The sequence below is a fragment of the Astyanax mexicanus genome, chromosome 15, assembly GCF_023375975.1.
Source record: "Astyanax mexicanus isolate ESR-SI-001 chromosome 15, AstMex3_surface, whole genome shotgun sequence".
Classification (NCBI taxonomy): Eukaryota; Metazoa; Chordata; class Actinopteri; order Characiformes; family Acestrorhamphidae; genus Astyanax; species Astyanax mexicanus.
Window position 1 is genome coordinate 30,209,765 of NC_064422.1, and position 14,609 is coordinate 30,224,373.

At 39.9% G+C, this 14,609-nt stretch overlaps 1 protein-coding gene across 1 annotated transcript in view; it reads left to right on the forward strand.

Moving 5' to 3' along the window:
- tbkbp1 (TBK1 binding protein 1) overlaps window positions 1-14,609 on the forward strand; it is a 93,654-nt gene that overhangs the window by 58,007 nt on the left and 21,038 nt on the right. Inside the window, exons 3-5 of the mRNA XM_007259170.4 lie at window positions 5,297-5,422; window positions 8,056-8,160; window positions 10,266-10,413. Coding sequence (XP_007259232.3) covers window positions 5,297-5,422; window positions 8,056-8,160; window positions 10,266-10,413 — 379 coding nt within the window. The remainder of the gene's footprint in view (window positions 1-5,296; window positions 5,423-8,055; window positions 8,161-10,265; window positions 10,414-14,609) is intronic.

The following is a 14,609-nucleotide window of genomic DNA, read 5'->3' on the forward strand; positions in this document are numbered from 1 at the left end:
AACTCATAATTTTAAGTGGTCTCTGTCAAATGTTTACATCATAAAAATACATACATATTATATCCACATAATGTTACTTTTCAGTTGACTTACAATCTGCAATTGCTATGTGGATGTAATAAAGAACTGTGGCTAATAAAACAGCAGGACACACTTGGAGGAGTAAAATAATTGCCTATTCTTACTATTTTGTTGTTGAGCAATGGAGTGGAAGGTCCATGTAAAGAAATGAGAGGCCCACACTGTATATTCATGGTCACTCTACCGTACCAGTTTGGACACATCTTCTCATTTAATGCTTTTATTATTATTTTTTGTTTAAAAGTGTTAAACAAACGAAAATTCTCTGTGAACCATTTAGGTGCTCTTATCTGGGGCGCTGTTAACCTTGAGGTTTCTGAGGCTGGTACTTCTGATAAAGCATTTCCTGGGCAACATAGGTAACTCTTGCTCTTCCTTTCTTGGGGTAGTCTTGTAGTTTTTTTTTTCTTTAATTAGTTGAGTAGCTCTTGCCATAATATGGATTAGAACAGTATTCAAATACAGTTATTCACTGTTTACCAACACTAACTCCTCACAACACAACACAAGTAATTAAGTCTTGATAAGTTCAGCACAGCTGTTAACTGAAAGCTGTGATTCCAGGTGACTCTACCTCATGAAGCTGACTGAGAAAATCCAGCCAAGGTTTGCAATGCTGTCCCTATCTATGCAAGCTACACTGAATAATCTAAAATATAAAATATATTCTGGTTAGTTTAGTACTTTTCTTTTTACTAAATAATTCCATATGTTGTTTTTTATAGTTTGGATGACTTTATTATTAACCTACAAGGCGGAATATTTAAATTAATGACAAACACTGGATTTAAGATGTGTCCAAACTTTTGACTGGTACTGTATGTCTAGTGTAAAACTGACCAATGGACAATCTTTCTATCACTATTGACTTACTCCATTTAGAAGGCAAGTTTATCAGTAGTGCTGTATTATTACACATATATAATAGAAGCATCAATAAACATCTAACACACTATTAATAAACATATAACACACCATCAATAAACACTTAACATCCCTTGATCAGTGAGTGAAGGATGGGTTAGGTGGGGGGAAATTAGGGTTACTTTCAGAGTCTGTGGAAAGATTGCTTGTCGGAGATCACAAGTTGAAGACCACAAATGTTCTGAATTAATCATGGGTGTGATGTCACAACTTTTATTATGTTAACAGATGACACACCTTTTCACATAGAGTTGAACATAGAGCTATTAGAGAACAGGGCCTTTTATCGCTGTAAGTTGTATAAAGAGTCGGTTAGGGCCTCTGAGCCACTAGGGGGCCCTGTGAGCATATCAAATATGATGTATTTATTTTAGATGGTAAGAATATTATAACTGCCTCCTTGTTTCTGCACTCATTGTCTATCTCTTCAGCTCGGTTGGCCACATAGGAGCATTTTGTAGTATTATATAATTACAGACTGTAGAGCTTTTGTTTTTCTGCATACATTATTATATTCCTTTATATTTCCTTTTCTTCAGTGATCAGGACCCCAGTGGACCACCATAGAGCAGTTATTATTCATTCTCAGCACTGCAGTAATGCTGAATGGCATGGTAAAAGTTAGTAGTAGTGTGTGTTGGGTAGTGTGTGGTACAGTACGCTGATCAGATACAGCAGTGCTGCTGGAGTTTTTAAACACAGTGTCCACTCACTGTCCTCCACTCTTTTAGAAACTTTGACCCAACTGGTACACCATGCATGATCAGTGGAGCTGATAAGATGGACAGAGTGTGTAGACACAAGGTGGTTATAATATTCTGAATTAACTGTATGTGAATATATATTAATATATCTAAACTATTCCTGAAAGAAAATACATTAGAATTCATTTTAGTTCAGCATTAGAAGCAAAAGTAGATGTTCCTAATCATCATCATCCTTCCGGACTCACGATACGGTGTTCACACTCTCCGAGCTTCTGATTGCCAACACCTGGTCTGTGTTAGTATAAATACCCCTCTGTTTCATTTGCTCTTTGCAGAGTATTGAATCTAGTTTGCTAGCTTTTCTACAATGTGTTGTTTACAATTGCTGCATTTCTGTTACTGACCCTGCCTGTCTCTACTGTAACTACCCCTGTAAGCCTAATTCTTTTAATAATACATGTATTAATTGATTGGTGTCAGTGAGTGTCTGTCCTTGGTTTGCCTCTCATGACATGATTTTTAAATCTTAAGGGTGGTGTTGTAGTTGTTTGGGTGTTAACCCTTAAAACCCTACAGACGTATTTTACGTCTAAAATCGCGCCTTGTGTTCTCTACTTAATTACTCAGGAATCCCTTCACACGTCAGCATAATCCTTACATGGGTTAAAGGGTGGAATGAACTCTTTCTAACAATAGCAGCTACATCCCAGTACAGTAAAGCATCTGCAAGAAATCCATTGAGAAATCACCTAAAAAATAAGATCTCCTTCAAAGTTCCTTTGTTTTATTCTTCCATTATAACTCATTATAACTAAAATTTATATGCTGAAAACATGTGATCAGTTGTATTTATATTCACTCTTGGGTCTCTGAGTAAATCACAAGACGTCATCATTACCACTGATTCCTCAAAGTGTTGAAAAAAGAGACTTTCACCAATTAATTAATATCAGTAAATTACCCAATAATGTCCACAGAAAAAGTATGAAACTACCTGCGCTTAAACTGAAACTTAGTATGGTGTGCGCACTATTTTATATAGTTTTTATTTTACTTGCACATTTTTACTAAGTACTTATTTTGCACTAAACATTTTTATTTATTTAGACTAAAACGCTTGCAATTTTAATATCTAGTTTTTATTGTGTGTCCTAAATGTGTCTCGTCATTTTGTGGAATAACTCTTATATTATAATATTTGTTGTTATTATGAGCAACTGAAAATACATATTGAGTATAGTAAATCAGTTTTGTTATTAGTTGGAATATTATTGGCCATATTGGTCCTGATCAAAATACTATAGGCTGCTCTGACTGTCAGGTTTTAGCCTGTTTAATCTACATGTTTCCCAGAGGTTTGATTATCAAGAAAAATAAGTCCGCCTGATGCTCTTCATGTATTTTGTCAAAGTAATAATAAGCCATGTAATGAACTATCATCAATATTCTTATGCTTTCATCTTATATACATATACTCTAGTCTAACCATTTTTGAAAAGATATCTTAGGTGTGAATATATTTATATAAGTCTATACATTCAAAAATAAGTAAAAAAAAAAAAAAACTTGGTAAAATTTTGACCAAAACATGGCCAGTTCCAGGAAAATTTAACAGTTCTGCTTCCTTTTACATTTTAAATGATTACAATTTTGAGAAGCTATATAGCTTCTGAAGTAAAAGAGCTCATATCATGTGGCTGTCTGATATTATTACTGTGTTATAAGACCTGAAAGAGGAACTGACAAAAACGGAGAAAAAACACACCAAAACAGGCTTGGGTTCTAAGGGTTAAAATGAATCACAACTTTTTTTTGACATAGGAAAAAAATATATAAATAAGACAATGAAAAATATATGTTCTTTGACTCATGCCTGCCACAGCAGATCAATGTAGCGAGACTATTCCCAGCAGCTGCTTTCAGAGAGAGAGAGAGAGTGGGGTTGCAGATAGCCCGGGGGGCTCAGCACTTGTGCACAGCTCAGTGCTCAGCACAAGGCTAAACTTGGGGAACAAATTACCCCAGCTCGCACTTCAAAGCTCTGCGGGGGGGGGGCTGAAAAATATATCAGGTGCACCAGGTTGTGACACAGCATCCCCTGACACGCTCAGCCGCGGCTGAACGACGCTAAGTGTGATGGACGAGCTTTGCTGCTGCTTTATCTGGTCTCTTCTTAGTTTTTCCGGTGCAGAAGCACCTAGCTAATTTATTCATGTGAAAAGATGTCTAAATGAAGAAAGAACATTTTGGCCCTGATCTGATATGTTGTGTACAGTAAGTGAGTCTTCCAAAGTTAAAGCTGTCCAAAAATCCTATTTCATAAGATGCTGCGATATTAAATCCTCCCACATCCTTATATAACATCACTGTTGATGTTTCTGTGCAATCCATCTCCGACATTTCGTGCAAAACACTCATAATGTAAATATTTGTCGTCAAAGGTGTTCTGCCTCCTGAGGGGTTTGTTGTTTGTTCGTCTAAATCAGTGCGGAAGTGTCTTCCCTCTATGGAGCACAGAATTGGTGCAGCAAGTGATTATAACCCTGGAATGCAAATGACTGTTTCAATTACGGGTTCACAAAAATCAGAGCTGAACCTTCTAAGATGGGGGGAGTGTTAATAATTTTAGGGTTTAATTTGAATGTTCATCTTTTACATTTATTTAAATACATTATTTTTAATTCTGAGGAAAAATCCTCACTTAAATGTACTCCCCCGAACACTCCCAAACAGTCCCAAACACTGGGAGGGTGCCAGTGCATTTATTTATTTATTTATTTTATAATTTTATTTCAAATTTCTTCCCATTTTCTCCCCAATTTACACAGCCTATCACTAGTAATGCCCCAACACACAAAGAAAGGTGAAGACTAACACATGCTTCCTCCGATACATGTGAAGTCAGCCACCACTTCTTTTCGAGCTGCTGCTGCCGAGCAGCCAGCGCACCTAGAGGAAAGCGCAGCGGCTCGGTTCCAGTACATCAGCTCACAGACGCCCTGTGCTGCGGACATCACCCTAGAAGTGATATGGGGAGAGAGTGCCATCTACCCACCCAGAGGGAGTAGGGCCAATTGTGCTCCCTCTGAGCGCCGGCCTCCCGCTCAGAGTGGCAGCGCTTTAGACAGCTGGTCCACTCGGCGCCCCAGTGCATTTATAATAAATGGCAGTACCTCTCTCTGATATATCAGTGCCTAACAATGCTTGTGCTGACCAACATCACACTAGGAGTAATATGAGGAAAGAGTGCCATCTACCCACCCCTGAGACTATTGGTCTCTATGACTGATTGTGCTCTCTCTGACTCTGGCTGCTGATGGCCAGCATAAGGGATTATCAAGGACTTAAACCAGCAATCCTCAGATCATAGTGGCAGTGCCTTAATCTACAGGACAATTCAGAGCCTCATCGTTTAAAGGAATATTCAAACATTTTAATACCATATTCTTTATACTACAATATTCTCTTGAAATCTGAAGAATACCGTCAGCTATACCCCTAAGCCATATTATATCATCATGGATTATTGATTTGAGACTATGCATTAAATCTCCAGTGATATGTGTTTTTGTGTGTGTGTGCAGTTTCCTATGATCGGTGACTTCGGCGATGACAGAAATTCCTACTGCTCCTTTGAGCCCAAAGACACAGCTCTGCTCCAATCAGAGAACGGCAATCTACAGCAACGAATCAACATCCTTACTCATGAGGTAAGAGCAAAACATTACACAACTTAACACACCAATGCACAACTCAACTGCACACAGTGATATTTACCACAGTTCAACACAACATAACTTCACAAAGCGATGTTTAACAAAATGTAACAGCACAACACAACTCAACTGTACACAGTAATATTTAACACAATTTAACACAACACATCTTCACAAAGCGAAGTTTAACAAAATGTAACACAACACAGCACAACTCAACTGCACACGGTGATATTTACCACAATTCAAGACAACCCAACTTTACACAGTGATGTTTAACACAACTCAGCACAGCACAACTCAACTGCACACAGTGATATTTAACACAATGCAAGACAACCCAACTTCACACAGTGATGTTTAACACAAACCGGCACAAGTCAACCACTCACAGTGCTGTTTAAAACAATTTAAGACAGCACAGTACAACTCATCTATACACAGTGATATTGACTGCAAGTCAGTACAACACAACTTCAAAAAGTGATGTTTAACACAATTCAACACAGCACAACTTAAATTCACACAGTGCTGTTTCATTCACCTTAGTACGACAGCACAACTCAACTGCACACAGTGCTGTTTCACACAGTTCAACACAACACAACTTCACACAGTGCTGTTTCACACAATTCAACACAACACAACTTCACATAGTGATTTTTAACACAATTAAGCACAGCACAGCTCTACTCAACTTCACTCAGTGCTTTTTAATACCTGAGGGAGAAATGCTTAATAGAAATATGTAAAAATGCACCTCCAACAGTTTTATCTTCTGAACAACACAAGTTAAACACAAAGCAGCAAAGCACATCTCAACACAACTCAATACAGCACAGCTTGAACACAACTCAGCTTAAAATAGTGCTATTCTCAGCACAACACAGCCCAAAAACATCTCCCAACAGCACACCTTAGCACACCATCACCCTGTGCTATTTAAACCAGCTTAACACAGTTTAGCACAGCTCAGCAGATTTCACTATTGTACATCTCAGCACAATTCAACTCAGCACATCTCGGGAACAACACCAGTTAACACAACTCAACACAACAAAAATCAGCAGTACACAGCACATCTTATCACAATTCATTGTTTTTTTTTTTTGGCACATGCAGTTATTGTGGAACATTACTTTCTGCTGATATCAGATTTGTGTCTTTTGGGCCAATTTTAGAGATAAAGGAGCTGCTGCTGTAGTGTGTGATGCCGTAATGAGATGATCACAGCACTGCTCTTTCACTGCACCTCAGCTCGCTGTCTTCTGAAGCCCCACATCAATTAATGATGGCAGTTACGTGTTTCCATAGCCACCTAGCAGCTTCCCCTGCTCCTGTCTTAACCCCCTTCCTCACCCCTCTCTCTCTCTCTCTTTGTCATCTTCTTTTCTCCTCCTGCCATTCCCGCCACACTTTCTCTGATGTTCATTACTGCATGGTTACGTCTCTCGTTCCTAACCCCTCTGCCTGACTGCCTATGCTCTAGTGGCCTTCTTCCTTTCTTTGTGTCTTAACCAGCTCTTCTTCTTCCTCCTGTCTTTCTTGTTTCTAGCTCTTTCTATCAGTCAGAGCTTTACTGCGAAGCTTTAGTTGGATTCTGATGTTGGAGCGCTTTTAAGATAAATTGCCTTTATGTGATTTAGTGGAGCTGGATACGAAACATCATTATCTGTAAGGGCAGGAGATCAGCGCTGAGAGCTTTACAATGGGATAATCACTGTGGATGCTTGGGTGTCTGCACTGAAGCAAAGTTCAGGCAGCAGCATGAGGCTGGCTGTCATTTTATTTCTACATTTTTTATTTATTTACTTGTGTTACGTATTAAACTTACTTGTATTTGGCTAAAAGGAAAGGGAAGACTTTAGCTGATAATATTTAACAAGTTCAACACATTTTGTTGCCATATTCCCTGGTGATTTTTTTTGGTTGTTTTTTTTTTTTTTTTTTTTTTTTTTGCCCCATTTTCTCCTTAAATTTAGAAGGCCAATTACCCAGCCCCCATTCATATAAATCACTAATCACTATCCCCCATCACCATTTTTTCTACTTTTCCACTCCAGCTCCTATGCATCAACCAGCAGATGCCTGTGCAGTGATGAGGAGAATGTGGAGCTAGAATTTCTATCTTTTAAAAGGAACTTTTCAGTTGACGTGATTGGCTCCTACAGCTTTTTACAATTGTCACGTCTTGGTCACAAGAAACTCCTATGTCAGTGATAAATGAGGAGAAGCTGATCAACAAACTGAACTTATTGGATCATTAGATCATTAGATCTACTCTCTAGTCATGAAATGTTTGATTGCATCAGATTGCAAATTGTGCTCTCTCAGACTCTGGCTGCTGAGGCCAAGCAGCTTGATCTGGGATTTCAACTAGCAGTTTTAGGATAATACTGATATTCATTGAACATTATTTAAAGTTTTTCAATGCACAGCTGATTCAAATATAGAATCTTTATGGATCGAGAAATGGTTCTTCTGCAGCACCATCCCCATATTCACACCTTTTTATTGTTTATTTTTAAGACTGTATGTGCATTTGAGTTCATTTCCAAAAACAGTTGAAGGTATGTTTAAAGAATACGTAGCGCCTTGAACTCTTCGTGTGTTTGTGTGTCATTCAGCTTCAGAAGAGTAAGGAGCGTGAGGAACAGCTGGAAGATGTGATTCAGGCCTATGAGAAGATCCACATGGAGAAGAGCAATCTCCAAAGAGACTTGGACAAGATGGTGAGTGTGAGCTATGGAGCTCGCTGAAACATTCATACAAAAGTCTAGCCTGTACTCTGACAGCATGCTAAGTTTGGCTCGAGAAACCACAGGCAGGAGTTATAAGTAGCCCAAGCATCTGCTCGGGGCTTAATCTAGCCAGGTGTCCATTTGATTAATCTGGACTATTCACATCTACAAAACAGGTACAGGACTAAGAGATGCCAAATGATTTCCCTCTCATACGACTACAGCTACTCTACTGCTGCTTTAGAAAGCTGAGGCTCCTCGATTGTACAGGTGCTGGTCAACGAATTAGAATAATTTGAAATAGTGCAATCATGAAATTCTTTGAATGCATTTTTTGTGCAGAAAGCAAATCAGGTGTTCACCGCACCTGTCCTACTCGATAGACTAATCACAGAACTCGTTACCTGGAAAAAAATTTGCTCAGCTGAGCTTTCCAAAAGGCCCATTTAGGCCATTTAACTGTGACACTGTTGTTTTATTGAATTAGAATAATGGAGAAACCGTTTCATTGAATTAGAATAATTTTTATTATAATTACAATCATCACTTTCTCAGTATTTTGTGGCTGCCCCCTTGACGATGGCCCAAAGGTTTTCAACGACATTGAGGTCAGGCGAGTTGGCCGGCCATGCCAAAACTTCAAGCTGTTTTTTAGTGAACCAATCTTTGGTCGACTTTGCCGCATGAGCCGGTGCAAGATCCTGTTGAAATATGAAGTCTTCTTCGCCGAACTGTTCCTCAACAGTCGGAATCAGGAACGTTTCCAGAACATCTTGATATAGGGCAGCATTGACAGTCTTCTTGAGGAAGCAGAGTTTCCCTACACCTCGAGCGGACATGCATCCCCAGACCATAACGCTCTGGGGAAACTTGACGGATCTTTTCACGCACTCGTGGTTGTAGGTTTCGCCACCACGACGCCAGACACGAGGACCTTGGTCACCGAAGGAGATGCAGAAGCGTGATTCGTCACTGAAGACCACTTTCTGCCAGTCTTCAGCAGTCCACTCGCCGTGTTCTTTGGCCCACTTCAGCCGTTTCTCCATTTGTTTCTTGTTCAGCATCGGTTTTACTGCTGGAACGCGAGATTTGAAGCCGAGTTCGCGCAGACGACGGTAAGTGGTTGATCAGGAGACGTCAGCGCCGGTCTGCTTGTTCCACAAGTCGGTGAGCTCGGAAGTGGACTTGAACCGGTTGCTGACTGCGATCTTTCTCAGCTGCTTGTTGTCGCGAGCAGAAGTTTTTCGGACGCCGGAACAGTTGGTGCGCTTGCTGCAGTTTTTCTTGAGAGCTTTGCAGACGGAAGACTGGCTGATGCCGAGCTGCTCAGCAATTTTAGTTTGGGTCAAGCCTTGTTGGCGAAGGGCTTGAATTTGAGCCACTATTCCGGTTGAGAGGTCGCGCTGCTTACCCATGATTGATTTTACAACTTAGAAATTCTACTCAACCCTGACTTTATACTGCACAGTGAACACTCTTCACAGAAAACAAAAATTCCAGCATTTATTCTAATTCAATGAAACGGTTTCTCCATTATTCTAATTCAATAAAACAACAGTGTCACAGTTAAATGGCCTAAATGGGCCTTTTGGAAAGCTCAGCTGGGCAAATTTTTTTCCAGGTAACGAGTTCTGTGATTAGTCTATCGAGTAGGACAGGTGCGGTGAACACCTGATTTGCTTTCTGCACAAAAAATGCATTCAAAGAATTTCATGATTGCACTATTTCAAATTATTCTAATTCGTTGACCAGCACCTGTATATGGATAATTACCCTGTCAGTATTACTCATGCTTTCCAAATGGCTATAGAGGTAGCCCTGGCCAAAAAACTGGGCTTTTGTAAATGACATGATGCAAGCGTCAGAGCATCTGTGCCTCTCTCGCTACACTCACACACTCAGCTAGCCATCAGCTGTTGAGTTTACACATTCTCCTCTTTGGCTGTTGGCACAGAGTTGTTAGGCATTCTCGCAAAGTGTAAAAACAATGTCCTTTCTCTCTGCCCATTCTGTCCTGCCTTGGTAATTCCGTGACTATCTCAGAACTTTGAGATGCTCTTATTGTTTGCTGATACTTCTCTTTAACTGCGCTCTAGACGTCTCTGGTGGAGAAGCACGTGGAGCGGATCCACAGTCTGGAGTCTGCGCTGAGGCAACGAGAGAGCTCACTCCACAAACTGAACACACAACTGCACAGCAAAGACATGCAGTACCTGCAGCTGCATGCCAGCCCAGATACACACAGTGAGTCCTGTTTGGCTGTTTCTCTGCGTGTGTGTTTGTGTTTGTGTGTGTGTTCAGCAGATTTTCTGATAATAAAAAAATAGATACAGGATACAAGATATACACAGTACCGTGCAAAGGTTTTAGGCACCAAAGCAAATTACACTAATCCATTTATCTCAGCAATACGAGTGTTTTTACCTAAAAAATAAAGCACCACATATGATTTAAACAGATGCAAATAAACATAAATACAGTAAAATATAACGAGGAATTCTCATTTTTAACTAAGTATGTTATATCCTGTGAGCCAAGCTGAAGAACAAAGTAGTTCCAGATTTCTCCTGGATGCTCCTCAGCCAGCATGTGTACAGTATATGGTCAGTTCCGTCAGCAGCTCACCTGATTTACCAAATGTACAAATTTACCAAACCAGTTATGTTTGATATGATGAAAACTAGAAATAGAGTAACTCTATTAAACTCAGATAAGGAGAGATTAGGAGATGTTTTAAGGAAAACAAAAACATTGCTGTAAAAGCAATGCTTTTTGTAAAATTGTTGTTTGTATTTATTGTAATGCTGGTGTTTTACTGAGCTAATAAACACTTACTTCACAGATAAAACACTTATTCTTTACTAAAATTCCCACAGGTGCCTAAAACTTTTGCACAAAACTGTACATTTATACAACTACATAACTATATGGCTTGTATAAGTTTAGAGGTATTTATCAATGCTACATGATTCACAGAGTTCAAGCAAGGCCTGCTAGCGGTTGCCAGATAGATAGGACATTTTATTTGACGTATTATGTCCTAAAGGGCATTTAAGGCCCACAGTGGACCCCACCCATCCCTCACACGGACTCTTCGTTCTGATGCCGTCCGGCAGAAGATACAGGAGCATCCGAGCCTCCACCACTAGACTCTGCAACAGCTTCATCCACCAGGCCGTCAGACTCCTCAACACACAGTGACAGAGCTGAACCCCCCCACCCACCACACACCCAACACACTCACACAAAACTGAACTGAACCCCCCACCACCCTTTACACACACAAAGACTGAACTTCACCCACCCACACACACACACACACACACACACCCACTCATCACACAGAGACTGAAAAGTCTTAATTCCTATCAGCAATATTTGCTGCTACTCTCTAAAACTATAAACTATCTACCTACCACACAACACATATTAACTTATCCCCACAAATAACTTGCAACTTTTTTCCCAGCATGCTGGAAGCCCCCCCATGCCACAATATTAGCACTGTCACTGTACAGTACAGTATATAGACATTTCCTTTGGGTTGGGTGCTGTAGGTATTAAAAAAATGCTTGTAAATAGGTTTTATTTCTGAGTAAAATCTACGATAACAATCTTCAAGTGTGAAAGTGGGTGTGTGCAAGTATGCATGTACAGTAAATGGAGAAGAAGAAAAAGCAGCTAAAGAAGGTGTTTCTCAGTTTTTGGCAAACGTAGCTTTAAAAGCACCATCACTCTACACTACCCTCTCACCCAGGACTAACATGTATAAAAACGAACATGGGTGGGTGGGTGGGTGTGGGGATGTTCTCTCCAAGTGTATTTCCGTGCACGGCCTGTACAGAAGAGACACGTCTCAGAAAGAGCTACGAAAATAGCGTCCCCGTGGCCAGAGAAGCTCATTTAAATGTTCACAATTGTAGTGTAGACGCCTAATTAACAACCAATTTTCAGCGCTTTTCTTTTTCTTCGTCAAAATGAAGTAGCGCTGCATAATTGTGAGTTATTGCAGGATTTTTTTTCCAGCTGCATTAATTTACATCACTGAGTCCATCTAACTTTCTAACCCCTAGAAAGAGCAAAATAGCTCCTTCTCAACGGCTTTACTGAAAGGAACAGAACTACGTGTTTAAAACATTGTTTTTCTCTTTGTCGTAGCTTTTTCTTTCTGTTTTTTTTTGGCTTTCCCCTGTAATTCCATAATCAGACACAAATGGGGGCTCCACCGGCAGAAACTCTTATCCACCATTTACCCCAAACTCGGGAGGGCGAAAAACGCTTTAACACCAGAACCACCACATTAAAATTAAATTCACACACACATTTTACATATTAATTTCAGTTTTGTATCAAGTCCATCATACATATTCTAAACTCTAAACAACTACTTCCTAATGACTTTGCTGGAGAAACAGAACAGCTTTTTTCCAACTCATTGTTTTTTTCTCTCTTTTGATTGCTTCCCCTCCACCCCAAAGTCGGGAGGGTAAATATCACTCTGCCACTGATGAAATGGCCACAAAAAAATTAAACTCACACACAACATATTTTAATGATCAACTGTACATGATTAGTTCAGTCTAGCTAATTTCATCCTCTAGAACAGCGTTTCTCAACCTTTTTTCTATCACGACACCCTTTAAAAGTATGCAAAATCTCAAGGCACCCCAGTTTACAAATGGGGGGGGGGGGGGGGGGGGGGGGACGAGGAGAGTTGCTGGCGGAATATTTTATTTCAGGTGAGAAGGGGGGGTGGGGGGGGTTATTTACAATTAGCGCGAAACCTGCAGACTTTTCAAACGAGTGAAATACTCTGCTACACTCACTGCTGAACTACCACTGGATGAAGAAGTTAATGGCTCCGATTCAGAGTTATCTGAACCTGCAGTCTTCTTTAAAAAAAAAAAACGTTCCATGCGAGCTTGAGCGCTTCACACTACTCTCGCAGTGCATCGCGTGGGGGAAAAACTTTACAGTGTGTCCCAATTTAGGGGCCGCATCCTTCGGAGGCTGTATTCGAAGACAGATTGCGTCACAGCTGCGCAGTAATACACCGCCTATCTCTGTGGGTCGCATCCTTCAGAGTATGCTGCCTGTGAATTGGGACACACACCGACACGCGCTGACTCTGGAAAGGAAAAATGCACGTGATGCGCAATATTTTGACGGCACCCCCGATGAAGCCAGACGGCACCCCAGGGTGCCGCGGCACCCTGGTTGAGAAACACTGCTCTAGAAAGATCAAAACAGCTTCTAGCTAACAACTTCCCTGTTTTTTTATTCTTCCATGTTGTTTTTTGGTTTGATTTCGATGATGCTTCCCACTCAAATCAGCCACAGGTCCAGAATCAGCCACAAATGGTGGCTCTACTGGCAGAAACTCTTATCCACCATTTACCCCAAACTCAGGAAGATGAATAACACTTCCACACTGGAACCACCACATTAAAATTAAACTCACACACATTTCACATATTAATTTCAGTTTTGAATCAAGTCCATCATACATATTCTAAATTCTAGAAAGAGCAAAACAGCTCCTTCCTAATGACTTCACTAAAGAAACAGAACAGCTTGTTTCCAACTCATTGTTTTTTTCTCTATTTTGTTGCTTTTCTCTTTTCATGTTGCTTTTTTTTTGTTTTTTTTTTTATTGCTTCCCCTCCACCCCATATCATTCTGCCACTACAATGGCCACAATAAAATTAAACTCACACACTAACATTAACATGTTTTAAAGATTAACTAAACATCATTAATTCAGTCTAGCTTATTTTATCCTTTAGGAAGATCAAAACAGCTTCTAGCTAACAACCTCCCTGAAGAAACAGAAAACTTTGTTTTTTTAATTTTTAAATGTAGTTTTTTGGTTAGATTTCAGTTGCTTCCCACTCGCTTTTCAGATCCAGGATCAGCCACAAATGGTGGCTCCACTGGCAGAAACTCTTATCCACAATTTACCTCAAACCGGACCCACCACATTAAAATTAAACTCACACACACGTCAGTTTTTGTATCAAGTCTATCATACATATTCTAAACTCTAGAAAGAGCAAAACAGCTCCTTCCTAATGACTTTGCTGAAGAAACAGAACAGCTTGTTTCCAACTCATTGTTTTTTTCTATTTTGTTGTTTTTTTCTTTTTCCATGATGTCTTTTTGTTTGTTTAATATTTTTACAATTAACTGAACATCATTGATTCCACCTAGCTAATTTTATCTTCTAGAAAGAGCAAAACAGCTTCTAGCTAACAGCATCCCTGAAGAAACAGAAAAGTTTGTTTTTTAATTCTTTCCATGTTGTTTTCTGTTTTGATTTTGATTGCTTCCCACTCGCTTTTCAGATCCAGAAAAGTATGCCTTACTGGTCAGCTCAACCCCTGGTGGTCCTACCCTTCGACCCCTGGCCTGTACACTGGATAAGTGAATATTCTGTGAAA